Below are 19,385 nucleotides of genomic sequence, written 5' to 3' on the forward strand. Positions count from 1 at the left end.
CATAAGCAAGGCTTCCACTGGCTTTCATATTTTGCAAAGAGAAGAAATGCCATGTGACACGGGTTCTGACAACACATACCTAATTCAAAGGTGGTCCCATGGGCTGTCATACTCCAGGTGCTCGATCTTCGACCTTTGGTCACCATCACAGAGAATTCATAGAGTGTATTTGGTTTTAAACCAGTCACCAAATAACTCAAAGTTGTTGCATTTGCATTCTGAAAAAATATGAATTGAGAATTTTAAAATTAGAAAATATCAATGATTAACTTTTCCACCCAGAGCAAATGTGTCAGTACCTTGTACTTGGTGTTTGCTGGGATGTTGGTTTTCCATCGAACTGTGTAGTATCGCGAGTCTGTAATCTTCTGGTGTTTGGGCAGGGAGTTGTCCGCCCACGTGATCCGTATGGTGTCATGACTCAGAATGGAAGCCTGAACTCCCACTGGTGGCATCATGGGAGTGGGATCTGGCACTGGAGTGTATGGAGCATTAATAACAAATAAATCAACTTCAGAAGTGTCTGGGTAAAAAGTAATTAAAAAAGGGAAGTGGCATTTTAATGTAAACAAAAATAAAAGAAAAAGGAAATGCAGGGTAATATAATGAAATGAAAGGTGAGAAATGGAGAAAAAGAAAGAAAATCCGGAGTTAATAGATAACCACCATTCACTTAAGAGAATATTTCCACTTGTGTTCTTTCAGGAAAAATTTGCAGGAAAATGTTAAGAGAAACAGTAATTATATTCCCTACTGCATTCTACAGGCATATTAAAATGTGATAATCCAATGATTATTAATGTCTTCATGCTTAAATTTTCTTAAAATTACTTGAAAATTCTACCTCCTGTTCAAAAAGGATCATGAAAAGACCAAAAACGGCTTTTAAAATCAAGGGTATAATTTCTGAACAAGAAGTACAAAGCTCATTTTGCTTTGAGATCTCAGTGAATGTGGCTAAATTTTGGAGACAGGAGTTAACAGTGTGTATCACTGGACATGTGAGGGTCCTACTCTCAAACGTGAGTCCTGAACGTTAGTGATGGCAGCTCAGCCTGGCCTTGGTATTGAGGGTACCTGATACCCACACAGAGTCAAGTTCAGACTTGCTGACGTCTCAGGTCTAAAGGCCGTACAGTGGCATGGCTCACACCGAAATAAAGCAAAAGGGACGCAGGGGCATTACTCTTCCTCGAGGAAAGGCAAGCTGACACCAGAAAGAAAGCTGGGCTACCTGTTGTACTTTCTTTTGCTGAGTCAGAGAACCACTCAGTGATGAATCCCGTCAGTTAAGGGAGATCTCATGGTTATCATGTGTCCAAATGACAAAGTCTTCACGACCTTCAGAAGTCAGAGTACTGTACAGTACTTATTTGACGGAAAGGGAAGTCTATACTCATGTGCTGTCCTGTACCATATGCAACGGACAGATTCTCTAAGCATCACTGCCATAACAGAGGCCAGCATGAGCACAAAAGCAACAAGGACCACGGACCCAGGGCAACACAGCAGGGTCCACATGGGCTTTCCCAACTCTTGGTTAGGTTTTCTAACTATACACATACCGATTTAAGTTCAGGTTCCACAATGGGTTTCTCACACGGTTATGGTGCTTAGTCCTTCCTATAACTCAAAATCTGCAATGGCAAAGGCCTTGTTTATGAATAACTACTGAGCTAAAGTAATGGCCTCCAGTTGTGTATTTTTTGTACAATCAGGACTAAAAGTAACAGAGGAACAGCATACATTATAATCAAGGGCTTTGTTCAAAGTTTGTCAGGACACATACCAATTAGTTACAGAAAATGCACTTTTACGTAAACAAATCATTGTAATTCTTTGAGAAATGTTTTCCTTATATGAACCAACTCTTGGAAAACGTAACTAGGTTACATAACTTAGGAACATTTCCTTCCATACTTCTAGCCAATAGGCTGTATTTTTAAGCCACACAAAATAAAATGATTTCTACTTTTTTCCCAAACAGTTTATGGAAAATGCATACTATGAAAAAACTATGCATCGCTTTTAAAATTTTTCACACGAAATAAACTCTAACTTATTATAACATGTTTAAACAGGATCTACTTTGAGGCACTAAGAAGGATAAAGCATTAGTTTCAAAAGAGACCCTATCGGAGCAACATGAATTCTGCTAAAATTGAAGCAAGAACAAATATCAAATTATAGTGAAGCTTGGGCAGAAGAATGGTGAAATCATCGATGCTTTACAAGAAGTTCATGGGGACAATACCCCCAAGAAATCAGCAGTTTATAAATGGATAACTCATTTTAAGGAGGGATGAGATGATGATGACAAAGAAGCCATCCACATCAATTTTGAAGAAAAAATTCACCTTGTTCATCCCCTGAAGAGGACCGAGAACTAACAGCACAAACATTAGCCAACACCACAGACATATCAATTGGTTCAGCTCACACAATTCTGACTGAACAACTAAAGCTGAGCAAGCTTCCCACTCGATGGGTGCCAGAACCGTTGTGCCCAGATCAGCTGCCAACAAGGGCAGAGCTCTCAGTGGAGATTTTAAACAAGTGGGATCAAGATCCTAAAGAATTTCTTTGAAGAACTGAAACAGGAGATGAAACACAGCTTTACCAGTATGATCCTAAAGACAAAGCAAAATCAGAGCAGTGGCCACCAAGGGGTGGGCGTGTCCAGTCACAGCGCAAGCAGACCTGCCAAAAGCGAAGGTCATGGCAACAGTGTTTTTTGGATGCTCAAGGCATTTGCTCGTTGACTTTCTGGAGAGCCAAAGAACGACACATCTGCCTGTTACGAGAGTGTTTTGAGAAAGCCAAAACTTTAGCAGAGAAACACCTGGGAAAGCTTCACCAGAGAGTCCCTCACCACGACGGCGCTCCTGCTCATTCCTCTCATCAGACATGGGCGATTTTGTGAGAGTTTCGATGGGAAATTATTAGGCATCCACCTTACAGTCCTGATTTGGCTCCTTCTGACTTCTTTTTGTTTCCTAATCTTAAAAATCTTTAAAAGGCACCATTTTTCTTCAGTTATAATGTAAAAGATACTGCATTGACATGGCTGAATTCCCAGGACCCTCAGTTTTTTAAGGATAGACTAAATGGCTGGTGTCATTGCTTACAAAAATGTCTTGATCTTGATGGAGCCCATGATGAGAAATAAAATTTATATTTTTTATTTTTGTCTTTTCATTTCATTTTTCCATGAACTTTTTGAAGTTTTATAGACTGATTTAAGAAAGTAGCAGACCACTTATTTAAATATTCTCTTTTAACCTTATTTTTTTCCTTTCTGATACTAAAACTATTTCTAAAAGCACTTATAAATTTTAAGCTCATCGGAGCAGAAGACAGGACAAAACTACCAAACGTGTAGTAATGATGCTGGTCTTAAGTAGAAGCTTAAAAAGGAACAAAGAATATTACCAAATCTATACAATTATGCAAAGTATCCAGAAGACACGGTAGATAATAAAGATGCAAAATTTTGGTAAACAAATAGAAAAGAACATTTTTAAAAAAAATTCTCTGGTTTTCAGGACCCTTTTAAAAAATTTACAACTCTAATATACTTGCTTTAATAAACTTTCTCATTCAGATTAGATGTTTTATATATCTATAGAAATTTTACATTATATGCATATTACCTTATTTTAGAGGTATTTTAAGTAGATAATTCAAAGAAAAAATAATGAACATTTGGTTTCTCTTATAATAAATGTGTAATTGATCAAATGAATAGTACCTCTGACCTTAGACTCTTTACATAAATAAAGCTTATGAAAGGTACATAGAAAAATACTTTTCTAACTTAGGTGACTAGTAAAGCAACTGTTGGATTCACCAATTTATTGCTATAATCAGTAACCTATATAATTTCTCTGGAGATACAGAGGTCTTTTCTTTTTTGACTCATTTTAGTTATAACTCACCTGCCCAAAAGATGGAAAATAACTTTTAATTCTCTCAAGACCATGCTTTCCAGATCCTAACATATTAAAAACATGTATACATATCTACGCAAAATGGTTTACATGACAGGATTAATACCTTCCAAAAAAGCAAAACAGGAATTAACAGAACTTTCCATGTTGAAAGCCCATTTTCCCATTTGAAGTCTGCACCCCGAACTGCCATATGCTTTTCCTTCCCCTGACACCTATGGGGCAGGCCTCATGTCAATATCTTATGTAAGCCGCTGTAAAAAGTGCTGGAGACCAGGCATAGACAGGATACCTCACCTGTGTGCGGCCTGGTCACAGCACTCTCGTACAGGGGGATGCCTTCACCCACGTTGTTGAACGCTTTCAGGGTTATCACGTAGTGAGAGCTGGGATCTGAAGAAAAGAAACACATGAAAATACTGTGAAAAAATCCTCACTACAGAATTTTAAAAATTCAAGGGTGACCTTGCATAATCTTAACTGCAGCGGAATTAAAGAAAAACAACTTTACAATTTTTTATGTGGAATGATTTTGGGGTGTGGGGAGATGTGAAGACGGAAGCACACACAGTCCAGAAAAATTGGCCGGGATCAAGTTCCTGGGTCTAGTCTCAGTAGTGGAGGTTGACTGTGCTTGAATTCTCTGTCGGCCTCTGCTACGGTCCTGTGATGTTCACTGTATGGTGTAGGCTTGGATGAGAATGAGTCAGTAAGATTCTCATATGCTGGGAGCCTACAGGTGGAGCCTGAAATTAAACAAACCCTTTTCCCTCCCTGAAGAAGGACAGTGGTTGCAACAACTGAGGTGGAGACGTAGGAGATAAACTTTTAACTTCAGCAAGTCCTGACTGTCCTTAACTCTTCAGGGGGCCTCCAGACCCAGGACTGGCCAAACCTCACCTCATCAGCACGCAAACTTCTTGGCTGGAATAAGATATGGCCCAGGATTTAACTGACTTGGAAGTCATGTTGCAATTGTAAGACTGAGAGAAACACTCCCTCTAGGTGATCATGCAAAATGCTGCTAATTAGAGAAAACAAGGGGCATTACATAGGTGATGCAGCATTCACTCTCTTACTAGCTGAGGTACATCAAGATTCTACTTCATCGTATGCCCGATCCAGGCAAGGTTTAGTATGGGGTACTTCAAAAGTCCAGTTTCGGAAATGAAGACTTGAGTTCCACTGAAGGGCTCCAGGGTAAGGAGCTGACCTATTCCACTCATTTCTGGCAAAGCTGGGCCGTTTTCCAAAGTGGCACACCTCATGTGGCCTGCATTATTTCAAAAGCTTGAAATAGCTGCTTTGCTTAGTGGCCCGCCCACTCTCCCGATACTAAAGGGCAATATGTAGAGGCACACGGTCTTCCCGTGTCAAGACAGAACTGACATCAAATGGAATCAATAAGACACTACTTGACTGACAAGGAAAAAGTTAGGCAACACGACAGACGGTGATGTCATTCACTGAGACTGGGGACAGAGGCAGAGAGACGATGACACATGTCTTCAAGGCTTGATTCCAGCCCTCTTCTATTCCCACGCTTCACCTCTTCCTGTGCACTTCATTCCCTTCCTTAGCTCTGATTCGTAAGCATGTGCCATCAACTGCAAATACAGATCTCTGGTCCACGTCTTTCTTCAGAGCACCAGACCGCTATGTTCAACTGTCAGTTTGGCATTTCTCCTTGGATGTCTCAAATCTTTCTTTCTTCTTTTCCTTGTCTTCATGCTTGAGAACTGCTCCAGTGTTCCCTAGCTCAGTAAACAGCACTACTACCAAGCCTGCTGCTCAAGTGAGGAACCTGGGAGTCATTAAGACCCCCCTCGCCCTCATCCTTTTTAGGCAAGTGAGTCTTGTTGATGTGTCTCTCACCCCTCTTTGCCTTGTTCTCTGTGCGCCGTCATTACTGGACACCTTTCAGTGCACTGAATGCTGTGTTCTCTCTTACCACTGGGCCCTCACACAGGTAGCTGCTTTTCATGCTGGGGACACATCCCACCTCTTCTCTTTACCTAGATAAGTCTGTTTATCTTAAAGGGCTCTTTCCGCACTGTACTAACCTCTCTAGTTATGTAGTTTATAACGCTCCATTTCTCTTCCTCACACACTGTGAATAATTTCAGTTGTTTTTAAATCGTATTATTGCTAATAATTGTGACCACGTCTGTCTGATTCTCTGCTCTATCTCTAGCAGTGTCCGGATATTGCAGGGGTTCATTAAATATTTGCTGACTGACGGTATGGGGGAGAAGATACTTTAATTTTGGCCCAGATGGAATATAAGATGTATGTAGGTACAGACAGCTAGTAGGCAGATGTTCATATGCATCTGAAGCTCAAGGGAGAGCCCCAGTTTGATGAATAGATGAATTCCTAAATGTACTTCACTGCTGACTTGCTTCTTTTACTCAACAGTACATGCATTTTAGATCTATCTAGGTTGATAATTATAGGCCAAGCTTAATTTACTTTATGCCAGATCAATTTTTTTGCTACTTCTCAATATACCCTCTTTCCTAATAAAAGAGTAACTGTTCAGCACGTGCAATGCTCCTTCTCACCTCTATGTTTCAAACCCTATTCTGATTCAATCTTTCAAGCCCAGGTTGTTTCTTCCTTGACTGCTCTACTGTGCCTTGCTAGCTTTCCCTTCTCTGAACATATTTCACTTCAACTCACTTCACTGTTTCTTGTGTTTGACTTTTGTTCTATTAGATTGATGGCACCTGAAGGTCAAGGACCAGGTCCTACCTACACTGCAAAGGATTTTCACTTTGGTAGTTTCATAAAGGAAACAGTAGGAGGCTGGTCACCAAAGGGACATTTTGATTCTACCAGCAAAGCTTTCTTTTTGCTCTCCAACAATTGCCTTAGGAGATGTTCATGTGGCGGAAGAATTTCCTAGTTTAACTGTGCTGTTTCTTCTTGGAAGGAAAAAGAGAAAGGCTACTTTGTTTTTGAATAAAGATTTAGATTGCTGCTTATTTTCTACCAGAAAGGATGAAGGTAACAGGTAAAGGTAACTCCATCTGTTAGGCACCTGAAGTTGTACTTAGAAAGGATGTTTACAAGAAATGATTTGAATACAAATTTGGTCAAAGAAAGATCTATACTGCACCCCAGGCTGGGCAACAAGGCAAGATCCTGGTCTTTTTTTTAAAAAAAAAAAAACAAAATCAGAAACTACAATGATAATCTAATTTGGAAAACTATACCTATCAAAACCAATTCATTCTCTACTATAAAATATTAATATCTCTCAAATTCTTTTGCTTTTAAAATAAACTATGAGGTATAATTAGCATATAATAAAATGTGCCCATTTAAGTGTACATTTTGTTGAGTTTTGACAAATATATATACCTGTATAATCACCACCAAAATCAAGATATAGAATATCTCCACTACTACAAGTAGTTCCCTTGTAGTCACTTCCTACCACCCTCTGGTTCTAGGCAACTGCACATCTTACTCTATCACCATAGATAAGTTCTGCCTATTTTGCAATTCATAAAAATGTAATAACACAGTATGTACTCTCTTGTGTTTGACTTCTTTTGCTTAGCATAATGTTTGTGAGAGTCACTTCTGTTGTATCAATAGCCTATTTTTAAAAATTGCTGAGTAGTACTCCATGATATGGATATAGCACAATTTACTATTTACTTCTTGATGAAAATTTGTTATTTCCCCTTTTGGACTACTATAAATAAAGTTACTATGAACATTTGTGTACCAGTTTTTCTGAAGACATGTGTTTTTATTTTTCCTGATTAAATATCTGAGTGGGATTACTGGGTCACATGGTTAACTTTATAAGAAACCTCTAAATTGTCTTCCAAAGGAAGTATGAGAGTTCTAGTTCTGCATCTTTGTTGATATTTGGTATTATCAGTCTATTAAAGTTTAGCAATTCTAGTGGGTGTGTTAGCAGTATTTCCCTGTGGTTTTGGCCATTCTCTCTCTGTGGGGGCAAAAGAGAAGTTTTTCCTTATAGAATGCTAACAAATGTAGAAGAAATAGGGAATCAGAAAACTACCATTGGGGAAACACCATAGTAATAACTGTTACTGTAGATGCTAAAACTATCTACATTGAGCGAAAGTTTGATGAGAAACAGGATATTTACAAAGGCTCAAGGTACCTCCTAAGGTACGTATTACCTGCAAAGGAAAAAATAATTTTATAGTGGCAAAATGTAGCAGATACCATTTTAACCAAGTGACTAAAGTTAAAAATCATTAGCAATAGACTATAATGTGCTTCCTGATATGATACACTGACAAGAACCCAACACGTCCACACTATTCCTTCCAAAAATGCATAACCTGAATGTAATGAAGAAATATTAGACAAGTCTAAATTGAGGGACATTCTATAAAATACAAATGTAAATATAGTTAAATGTTAACCTTTGGGGGATCCAGGTGAAGAATATATAGGAATTCTTTGTATTATTTTTGCAATTTGCCTGTAAAAATAAAATTATTACACAATAAAAAGCTGAAAAGAAAGAAATCACATACACAAGTACTTCCTTACTTAGCAAACGTACCCAGATTTTCGATGGTATAATAGCGCTGTTTATAGTCCACTTTGATGGTCTGGGCATGAGGACTGCCAATGCCGTAACCAATGGCATAACCTCTGACCACAATGTTCTGATTCTCTGGAGGAGTCCAGCTTACTACGATGCTCGTGACAAGAGGGCGGACGTGAAGAGAGCTAGGCACTTCAGGAACACGAGTTTCTGTAAGGAAAGTAGAAAAGCAGGATGAGATCCACTTTCCTTTAGAGTATTTCAACATCATTGGGCAATAGTGTTCAGTCTCCTGCCAAACTATTTGGGGCTAAATTTTTTACATTATGTTCAAGACTTCAAAGAGAACCTATATGTATAGTGAAATATGGCCCATGGTTTTACTTCATTCTAAAAAAGAAATAATACCAAAATAGCCTTAAATACAAGACACTGCAGTATTAATTTGTAAGGGAAGACAAAGAGATCCAAGAAGCTCTGCCCAGTGAAAAAAAACAAACACACTACCTTTCAGTTGCCATTCCTCTTAGTCCTACATCCCATTCTCAAACTCTACCAGGTAGAATGAGAAAGACAACACCAGTAATTAGTAGCCTGTTGTAAACAGGTGATCAAGCATCATGTTACAGCAATGGTACCAATTATTTACTCCCCTAAGTAATATGATAAGTTAGAAAACATGACTTCTTAGAGCCATAATTGATTCAACTGGTGGGAGACTAAGGGGCTTAAAAAGGGGGCAATCTACAGTATCATTCACATACATTGTTTCAGGGTATAAATTGCTATCTTAAAAATTAGTAAACTGAGACTTAGAATAAGAACTCAGTCTTTTGTCTCCCAAGTCCAGCACCTGTCACTGATAAAGGTGCCACCACACACACCCATATGAAATTACTCATTGAATAAACAGGGAGAAAAAGGACAAAGTATCCAGGACTATGGAAAAAGAGAAACTGCAACTGAAACAGAAGCATAATTTATGTGGCTCAGCCTTAAATTTTAGATCATCCCTCTATTTAATGGCCTTGGTAGCCGGGCGCGGTGGCTCACGCCTGTAATCCTAGCACTCTGGGAGGCCGAGGTGGGCGGATCGTTTGAGCTCAGGAGTTTGAGACCAGCCTGAGCAAGAGCGAGACCCCATCTCTACTAAAAATAGAAAAAAATTATATGGACAACTAAAAATATATATAGAAAAAATTAGCCGGGCATGGTGGTGCATGCCTGTAGTCCCAGCTACTCGGGAGGCTGAGACAGGAGGATCGCTTGAGCTCAGGAGTTTGAGGTTGCTGTGAGCTAGGCTAACGCCACGGCACTCACTCTAGCCTGGGCAACAGAGTGAGACTCTGTCTCAAAAAAAAAAAAGGCCTTGGTAAAAAAAAAAAAAAACCCCAAAACACCAATTTATAGCACCTGCTCATTTTTATTTGACCTGGTTCTGCTTAAAGGGACAGTTCTCCAAAAGGCACTGCAAAAAGTCCATTCCAGGACCCTTGCTGCATTCCAGGAACCACAGCAGTGTAATCACTAAAGTTCACAAATTTAAGCCATATTGCATTCCAAGTCCGTGGCTTTCCAGTTTGACCCATTTGACTACAATTAGTACCTATCATACGCCAGTACTGTCGATTGTTGTTCTTACCATCCAAGTCACTTTCAAAAGTTTCAGCAGACAGCCAGTCAGTTGCCGGGCCTGTGCCATTGATTGTTAGAGCAGCCACTCGGAAATTATATTCAGTTCCCCGATCGAGACCTTAGACCCAAATAACAAAAAAAGACAAGCTGAAACAAGAGCTTTGGATAAACAAAAGATTAATAATCTCTCATTAAGGCAAATATCTCAGCCATCAATTTGGTCCATAGCTTGATAAAGTTTCAGTTAAGGTTAACACAGAAGAGGAATACATAAACACAACACAGAGTAGCTTCCATCGCTAAAGTAAAGGCTGAAGCCCACGCAATCCAAGAGGAAAAGAGAAATGACTAAAGCTCCCAGGAGATTACAGACTTTTGTTTAAGAGCTCGGAGACACCTCAGAGATCATTTAATGCAATCCTTTCATTTTGTTACAAAGGAAGCAAAGGCCAAAAAGAGACCAAGGATAATGAAAGAGTTATAACAAAGGAACAAAGTCGATGGGTCTCAGAAGGCACCAAACCCCAGAAAAGAATGCAAAGATATAACTCCTATCAGGTTACCTCTGATCTCTGAGCCACCCCTCATGACCAGAGCAGAAAAAATTTAAGCACCAAATATGGTCTAGAAATCTATTCCTTAACAACCAATTGTCCTTACCTATATGTAGTAAGTAAAAGGAAAAAAAACCCGAACCTTTCTATTACGCAACTGTTTATTTACAATCAGCTAATAAAGTACATGATTTACCCATGTATCAAGGGCAACAAAGATCCACATACAAAAGTCTAACCTAGAAAGCAGGGCAATAGTTAATAACATGGTCAGTTATTCACATATGCATGCATACATTTTTAGAGCACTTAGATATCAGATATTGTGGTAGGTCCTGTAAGGGTTATGAAAATTATCCTACTTCCTCACATCCAGATATTGGGATCTTTGGTGAGCAACACAGCACAGAAACTCCAATCAAAGACAGAAATATTGAGAATGTTAACTTGGCCAGGATGCAAGATAAGCCCTAGCTCAGTTAACCAATCCTGTCACATGGTGTGGGTGGACAGATGGTAGGTTCTGTTCTCCACAGGCCTATCCTGAATCTGTCTGCCCACAAGATAGCAAGGAGCAAGACAGAGGGAGGAGCAAAATGCCTGGGTCCAAGTCAGTTTACTGTCTTGTTTCATCTCTGCACACACCGAACCAGAAACTGCTAGAGTGGGCTGAACGTGTTTATAACTATTAGCAGACAATGACCTGGACTAGTAGCAAACATGGCTCAACTAAAATCCTGAAAGAATCCAACCAATCACATGATCATTCCCTGCCATTTGAAGAGAGTTAGAATGTATGACAGCAAGTGAGCTAGCAAAGAGAACAAGCAAGAAAGAGGCACTATGTAAAGAGGCCGAGTTCCTCTCCCTCTAAGTAACCTTAAGAGCTCATAGACTAAAACTAAGGTACACAATACACATCATAAAGGCATGGTAACATTTAAGTGCTATTAATAATTAGGTCTGGCTAAAACTTAATCATATAATTTACTCTTCGTACAGGATCTTGCTAATCCATTATATTCCTTAATAATCAAGCTTCAAGTTAATGCTTCAAGAGAGCAAGGATCTCCATTTTTGTTTACCATTACATACCACACATGCTAATAAAAGTTCAATAAATCTATTAAATAAATAAATCTAGATATTTTAAAATGCAAGAATTTTCTTGATAAACATAAAGCCATTTTTACCACAAAAATTATATTTTGCTTACACATCAAATGTTTCATTGAGAAAATAGTCCCCTCGTGGGCAAGGAATGTAGAGTATATTTATACTATTAGCAACAAGAATGGTGTCTAATATACAATAAAAATCTACTACTAAATATCCAAAATAAAAGCCTTTCAGATGGGAAATGTTATTTATCTGAAACTGGAGTAAAATCAGAAGCTGACTGTTGAGGACATCTGTGATCAATGATCCCTTAGTGATACTTCTCAGCAACAGCTATTGCAGACGTGTGTACTGACTGCAGCTGAGGGAAGTGGGGTTCTTGTGAAGAAGCTAGGTGACTGAAAGATAACTTTGGAGCCAAATATTCATCTTTTCCTATTTTGAAGGAAGTCAGTCCCATCTACGAGGGGAGGAGTAAGGAGCTTGCTGATTGCTAGAGCACAGATTTGCACTGTCAGTGGCTCTCTCAATTTTTAGAAACTTACACCTATAAAGAATGGAAAACATTACACTTTTTGACCCCAAGATCTTGGTTCCCTCAAGAATCTGGTCCCTAGGTGCACAGGAAAGCAGCTGATGCCAAGTTTTTCTAATCCTTTTAATGTCTATCCAGGAAGGATGAAATGTAAGGAAAGTTAGAGTTTCCAAAGGGTGATGAAATTAATTCTTGGGCTTAGATAACAATGACAATACCTCCAATTTTTGAAGTTCTCTTTTACCTGCTCTCCATTTGGGTTTCCTAGCAAAACTCATTTGAGACAGTGTTTGTCCTGAGATTAAACATGCTCTGCTATTGTAGTGTTATAGTTATGGATAATTCACACTATTGGTTTAAATGTACTAGACTCAAATTCATCTGTTGCTTGCAAAACATAGATGGGCTCTGTTGAGTGACAAATTAAGCCAATGCAGTTGAGGCAATACTACCACAGGCACGGCCCCGTGAGTTGTGAGTGTGCTCCTAGGACAGAGGTGGGATGATGGTGCTGAAGCTCAGGCACATGCAGCTGGGGAGGACAGAGTCCGGGCACTGCTAAACTATAAAGGGGTGGGCAGGATGGGCTCTGTTCAGACCACAGTCAATTCTGCAGTCGTATTAAACATCTATGAAAACCCCTATAGAATAAGGATAGCTTAGGGGCATCTGTCTCTATTCTTTGTAAGCATGGTCTTAACATCCACAGGGCAAAAGGCACTTAATCTGCCTCCCATGCTTCTCCTGCAAAGGAACTCTGCTCTTGCTTAGCCAACTCCACTTCCCTTACTTGAGGAATAAAGAGGGGGATTCTCTGTGATGTACAGGATCAACCCACATTAGACACACGTTTAGGTACATGTTTTAAAATCAAGTACACCACTTGTGCTGTTGTACACAAAGGGAAAACCATACAAAAGGAGCTATCTCTGATAGAATTTTCTAAAAAGTTTATAGTGCCCATATTAGCAAGTGTGATTACTGCACGGTTGCAACTATTCACAAATATTGTTTCAGGCAACAGATACACAAGTGGTGTCTGTTATAAAAATCATTTTCTAGACCTTCGTTACCAACTAGATTGAGTGGAGTACTTTCTTTGCTCATACAGCTTTGTTTTACCTTTTTTCAGATTACAAAAAAGCAATACATACACTCAAAAAAGAAAATATGGACAACACAGAAAACAAAAGGAAAGAAATAAAAATCAAACACAATCTCACCACTCAGAGATGGCAGAACCTATAAGAATGTTTCCCATTAATATGTATCAAGTCAGAAGTGAACCAAATCATTAAAATTTTTTTGAACCATTTTTAATTTGCCTGTGTCTGTGTAAGTCAATTGCTCAGAGGAGTCATTAGACAAGCATAATTCGATGTCTGGGAGAGACATCATCCCCTAGCTTCTGCCTCTTGCAAAGTAGCTTACCTTCAATCAGCTGAGACAGCTGTGTCCCGGTTACCAAGGTCTCAGTGACATCACTCTTCCGGGAGGCCTTTCGGTAGCGAATTTTGTAGCCAGTAATCTGACCATTTTGTGTGGCTGGAGGAGGCGGCTGCCAGTGAATCATAATGCTCTGGAAAAGAGAAGATTATAGCGAAAAGACTGAATATATCAAAAGCGTGGTCCTCACTTTTATGTATTACTACCTTGATTTCACTGTGTAAAGAGAAGGAACACAGAGGCAGCAAGATGCCCCGACAGAGTTTTACAAAGTTATTTAACAATCACTCAAAAAGACTTCTTCATTTTAAAACCCTCAAAGACCAAATGGGAAGATTATATATTTGAGCAGTATGCTGTGGACCCCTGATCTCCTAAGTATTCCGCCTGAATGAAGATATTGGGCAAAAGTCTCAGAAAAGTTTTCAGAAGGAAAATCTAAGCTCAGAGGATTGGGAAGTATATTATTGTTAGATATAAAGATTCTTTCCCATCTCCAGCATGGAAGAGCTGAAATTAAACAATTTATATCTAAAACTCTTCAAAAAGGGGATCATTAATTAATAGTTGGTATTTCTTAAAGAATAAAAGCAGTCTTACACTACTTCTTGAGAGGACCGTGTATCTCAGTTGTCTATGTATTCCAGAGGGTGCTCTGGGCCTCCGAGAGGCATACCTGGCCCTTGGTATACAGTGGACTTGACTGGGAGGGACAGTGTGAGTAGATACAACCCATCTGACAGGTGTTTTACATAACAATAGCAATTTATTTACAGAAAGACTAAACTTGTTTTGGCATCAGAGAAAGGAAATAAAGTTCAATAGAATAAAGGAGTTGGTTTTTAAGCCCGGTTTTACTGGTAGGTATAATATCTATGTCTTCTTATTTCTTTGCTTGTTTATGAGTAAGTTCTAATTTATAGGTTTACTACTTTTAAAAGCAAATAGATTTTTTCAACATTGACATTCATTTGTTTTGATGCTTTCCCACAGAATCTCTCACTCTTTAAGTCCTTCTGAGGCTCAATAGTACACCAGTAAAAATGAATGGCAGCATTATAAAGTTTTACCTTCGAATTTCTCACTTCTAAGGACAGGTTCTGAGGAGCAGCACTGGGAACTAGACAAGACAAAAAAAATTTTTTAATCACCCACACATCACCCATCATGTGACTGCTCTTGGCTGAACTTTACACAAATGCACATCTCAAATGCCAATTATGCAACCACATCTACACCTAGCTGCCAATGCTGTCACGCTGATAGTACCATGTGGATAAGGTATGGCCATGTTTGATTCCTTTTTTTTTTTTTTGACTGCAAAAGGATTTATTACTTGCTCATTAGAGTCATTCACTTTCTCACCACCTATAATGATATATATATATATATATATTATTTTATTTTATTTTTGAGACAGAGTGTCGCTTTGTTACCCTGGCTAGAGCGAGTGCTGTGGTGTCAGCCTAGCTCACAGCAACCTCAAACTTCTGGGCTTAAGCAATCCTACTGCCTCAGCCTCCCGTGTAGCTGGGACTACAGGCATGCGCCCACCATGCCTGGCTAATTTTTCTATATATATTTTAGTTGGCCAGATAATTTCTTTCTATTTTTAGTAGAGACGGGATCTCGCTCTTGCTCAGGGTGGTCTCGAACTCCTGACCTCGAGCGATCCACCCGCCTCGGCCTCCCAGAGTGCTAGGATTACACATGTGAGCCACCGCGCCCAGCCATTGATATATATTTTTTTAATTCAGGATATTATGGGGGTACAAACATTTTGGTTACATGAAATGCATTTGCCTTGCTCAAGCCAGGGCTACAAGCGTGTCCTTCCCCCATACAGTGTGCCCTGTTTCCATTAGCTGTGGGTTTACCCTCCCACCCCCTCTACTTCCCACCCCTCCAACCCCCCTACCTGACTGGCATCCAGTGAGTATTACTACCATGTGAGCACCTTAGTGTTGATCAATTACCAGTTGATGGCGACTACATGTGGTGCATGTTTTTCCATCTTTGTGATACCTCACTTCGAAGGATGGGCTCAATCTCTATCCAGGATAATGTAAGAGGTGCTAGATCACCATTGTTTTTTGTAGTTGAGTAGTATTCCATGGTACACATATACCACATTTTATTAATCCATTCATGTACTGATGGGCATTTGGGTTGTTTCCACATCTTTGCAATTGTGAATTGTGCTGCTATAAACATTCAAGTGCAGATGTCTTTATTATAGAATGTCTTTTTTTTCCTTTGGGTAGATGCCTAGTAGTGGGATTGATGGATCAAATGGTATTTCTATTTTTAGCTCTTTGAGATATCTCCAAATTACTTTCCACAGAGGTTGTACTAATTTGCAGTCCCACCAGCAATGTAAGAGTGTTCCAATCTCTCCACATCCATGCCAGCATTTGTTATTTTGGGACTTTTTGATAGAGGCCATTCTCACTGGAGTTAGGTGATATCTCTTCGTAGTTTTGATTTGCATTTCCCTAATAGAGTAACCAAAACAGCATGGTACGGGCACAAGAACAGAGATATAGACCTTTGGAATAGGACAGAGACCCCAGATATAAAACCATCCTCATATTGCCATCTAATCTTTGACAAAGCAGACAAAAGTATACATTGGGGAAAAGAATCTCTATTCAATAAGTGGTGCTGGGAAAACTGGATATCCACATGCAGAAGATTGAAACAGGATGCCCACCTCTCACCTCTCACAAAAATCAACTCACGTTGGATAATAGACTTAAACCTAAGGCACGAAACCTTAGGAATTCTGGAAGAAAATGTTGGGAAGACTCTTTTAGACATTGGCCTAGGTAAAGAATTTATGAAGAAGACCCCCAAAACAATCACAGCAGCAACAAAAATAAACAAATGGGACCTAGTCAAATTAAAAAGCTTCTGCACAGCCAAGGAAACTATCATTAGCACAAATAGATAACCTACAGAATGGGAGAAAATATTTGCTTTCTACACATCTGATAAAGGGCTGATAAAAAGAAGCTATATAGAACTTAAGAAAATCAACATGAAAAAAATCAAACAACTCCATCAACAAATGTGCAAAGGACATGAACAGAAACTTTTCAAAAGAAGACAGAATAATGGCCAGCAAACATATAAAAAAAAGTTTGATTCATTTTTTAAATTAAGACACTTTCATATAGGTATGCACTCATATCCAAGTCAGGCTGTACCCTTGGGAAGTCATATACTTATTTCAAGGATGTACAGTGGCTCTGAACTCTTCTATACTCTAAACTTTTCTAGACCCCAGACTTAGTCTGAATCTTAAATGTATTTTTGTGAGTATTCTTGGTGATAGCCTATCTTTATCTTGGGGAAGAGCCACACATTTTTGGGAACCAAGTCTAATGAATATGATAAGTGACTGAACTGGGTAATGACAATATGGATCAAAATGAGATGTACATAAATCAGTGAGCTTGGCTTTCTTGTGGGGTTCCTAAACTGGTTCTGAAGGCAGTTCCCAAGTAGAGCAAAGAGACATCTATGCAATGACAGTTTCAGTAAAGTGAACCATCTGGCTTCCCAAGGCAATTGTATACCAGGGAATACTCATTTAGATGTGAGAAGTTTGGGACTGTTGGTTAAACAAACAGCTACATAACTTTAGTTTCTCACAAATTAGAATATAACATGGGTAGACTCAAAGGTGTATTGTGGCCCACACACCTTCCAACACCTCCCTTCATGGTGATGACAGCAAGCAAAGAAAACTTAAGTAGATCTGATTAGTTTTCTCTCCACTCACAAAATGCTGACTCTAGCCCTTCTCTCCCAATCCACCCATGGAAACTTCTCTCTTCCTTTCTCTAACATTTGGTGACTAAGTATACAACTAAGTGCCCACTAAGCTAAAGCTTCTAGAAGTCAGAGAATGTGTCTTGCTCACTGATGTAACTTGAACCTAGCAAAGTGCCTCAGGTCTCAACCCAGAGATTCAGGTGCAGAGGGTTCTGGAGGAGGACCTAAGCACCTGTGTTTTGAAAAAAAATACATGAATGATTCCAATCATCTCCATATTAAGCACTGACTTAATTGCAGAGGCACCCAACATAGTTGTCATTGCTGTTTTTATCACCATCACCGTCTCAGCAAAATGTGCTGCATGCTCACGACATGGCAGGAGTTTATTCTTACAACAATCTCACAAGGGAGTGTCTATTATTATTCCTATTAGGTAGAGGAGAAAACTATCAATGAGGTTCAGGGCAGTTAACTTACCCAAGGTATTTGTTTCAGCTGGCACAGAACCAAGACGTGACTTACTCCAAAGTGCTGCCCTTAACCACCGTGCTAAGACGAATCCAGTTCCCATAGGTGGTCAACACACCTACCCACCTAACACAGTTAAAATCTGGGTCATGGGTAGATTTAAAAGCCTATGTTAAACATTTTTTCCCCTCAACTTTTCCTAAAAATCTTAACCAACTGGCTCATGTAGTTGGCTAACCAAACTATAACTGGTTATAGTTTGCATTTGTTTCTTTTTCCCAACCTTTTATCCCGAAAAATGTTAAGTCTACAGAAAAGAGTGGCAAGAATAGTACAATGAACACCATATATTCTTTTCCTAGATTCACCAATTGTGAATATTGTGTAACATCTGCTTTATTTCTCACTATATATGACACATACACAGATTTACCTACTTACATATTGTTTCTAAATCATCTTAGAGATGACTGCAGTCATCACACTTCACTCCTACATACCTCATTAAATGCCATGTATCTCCTAAAAACAAGGACATTCTCCAGCAAAACTACAATACAATGATCATATTCAGAAAATTTTAACACAAAATAGCATCTACCATACCGAATAACATATCTAGTATTTAATACTACCTAACATTATATATCTCTAACATTAAGTAATTATACCAATAGTGTCTTTTATAGCTGTTTTTACCTCCAGATCCAGGATCCAGGCAAAGATCATACATGTTTTTTTACATGTCTTTACTCTTCTTTAATCTATTACAGGTTCTAGAATGATTCTCCAAGATTTTTTTCCTTTCATAAAATTAATATATTTTAAGAATCCAGGTCAGTTTAAAAAATTTTTAAAAATTTTTTTGCAGAACTTCCCTCCATTTGGATATTTGGTTGTTTCGTCACGATCAGATTCAAGTTAAATATTTTCGGCAGGGATACAAGAGGTGATGTGTGTCTCTCCTTGCACTGCACCAGGAGGCACAGGTCAGTCTGTTCCTTTATTGGTGATGTTAAGTTTGACCATTTGCTTAAGGGAGTTAAACTATAGCTTCTAAAGCATGAATGTTTATATATGTAAGGGCTGTATACATATATACATGTTTTAAAAAAACATTTTTATAAAATGCTGGATTTAGCTGAATTTCATGAAACAATACACACCATTACTAAGCACAACAAACTTTTCTGTTCTATTCTAAAAATATTTTTTAAAAAAATTCTGGTCTTGACCTTCTTAATCTCTTTGGTAGGCTGTAGTTTGAAAAACATGGCTCTGGGTCATTGGTACATGTAGATAGCTTAGTTTAGAAATTTAGTCACAGGTAAGAAATGAAACTATCACAAAAT

The 19,385-nt window shown here is 38.8% G+C and overlaps 1 protein-coding gene across 4 annotated transcripts in view; it reads right to left on the minus strand.

Annotated features, from left to right (window-relative positions):
• The window catches only part of NEO1 (neogenin 1), a 193,758-nt gene that overhangs the window by 28,044 nt on the left and 146,329 nt on the right, over window positions 1–19,385 (minus strand). For all 4 annotated transcript variants that reach the window (XM_069482076.1, XM_069482094.1, XM_069482085.1 and 1 more), the window contains exons 12-18: window positions 14,853–14,902; window positions 13,768–13,915; window positions 10,136–10,246; window positions 8,509–8,703; window positions 4,248–4,343; window positions 300–523; window positions 80–218 (exon numbers count right to left, since the gene is read on the minus strand). In XM_069482076.1, coding sequence (XP_069338177.1) covers window positions 80–218; window positions 300–523; window positions 4,248–4,343; window positions 8,509–8,703; window positions 10,136–10,246; window positions 13,768–13,915; window positions 14,853–14,902 — 963 coding nt within the window. The remainder of the gene's footprint in view (window positions 1–79; window positions 219–299; window positions 524–4,247; window positions 4,344–8,508; window positions 8,704–10,135; window positions 10,247–13,767; window positions 13,916–14,852; window positions 14,903–19,385) is intronic.

Source organism: Eulemur rufifrons, chromosome 2, assembly GCF_041146395.1.
Source record: "Eulemur rufifrons isolate Redbay chromosome 2, OSU_ERuf_1, whole genome shotgun sequence".
NCBI lineage: Eukaryota > Metazoa > Chordata > Mammalia > Primates > Lemuridae > Eulemur > Eulemur rufifrons.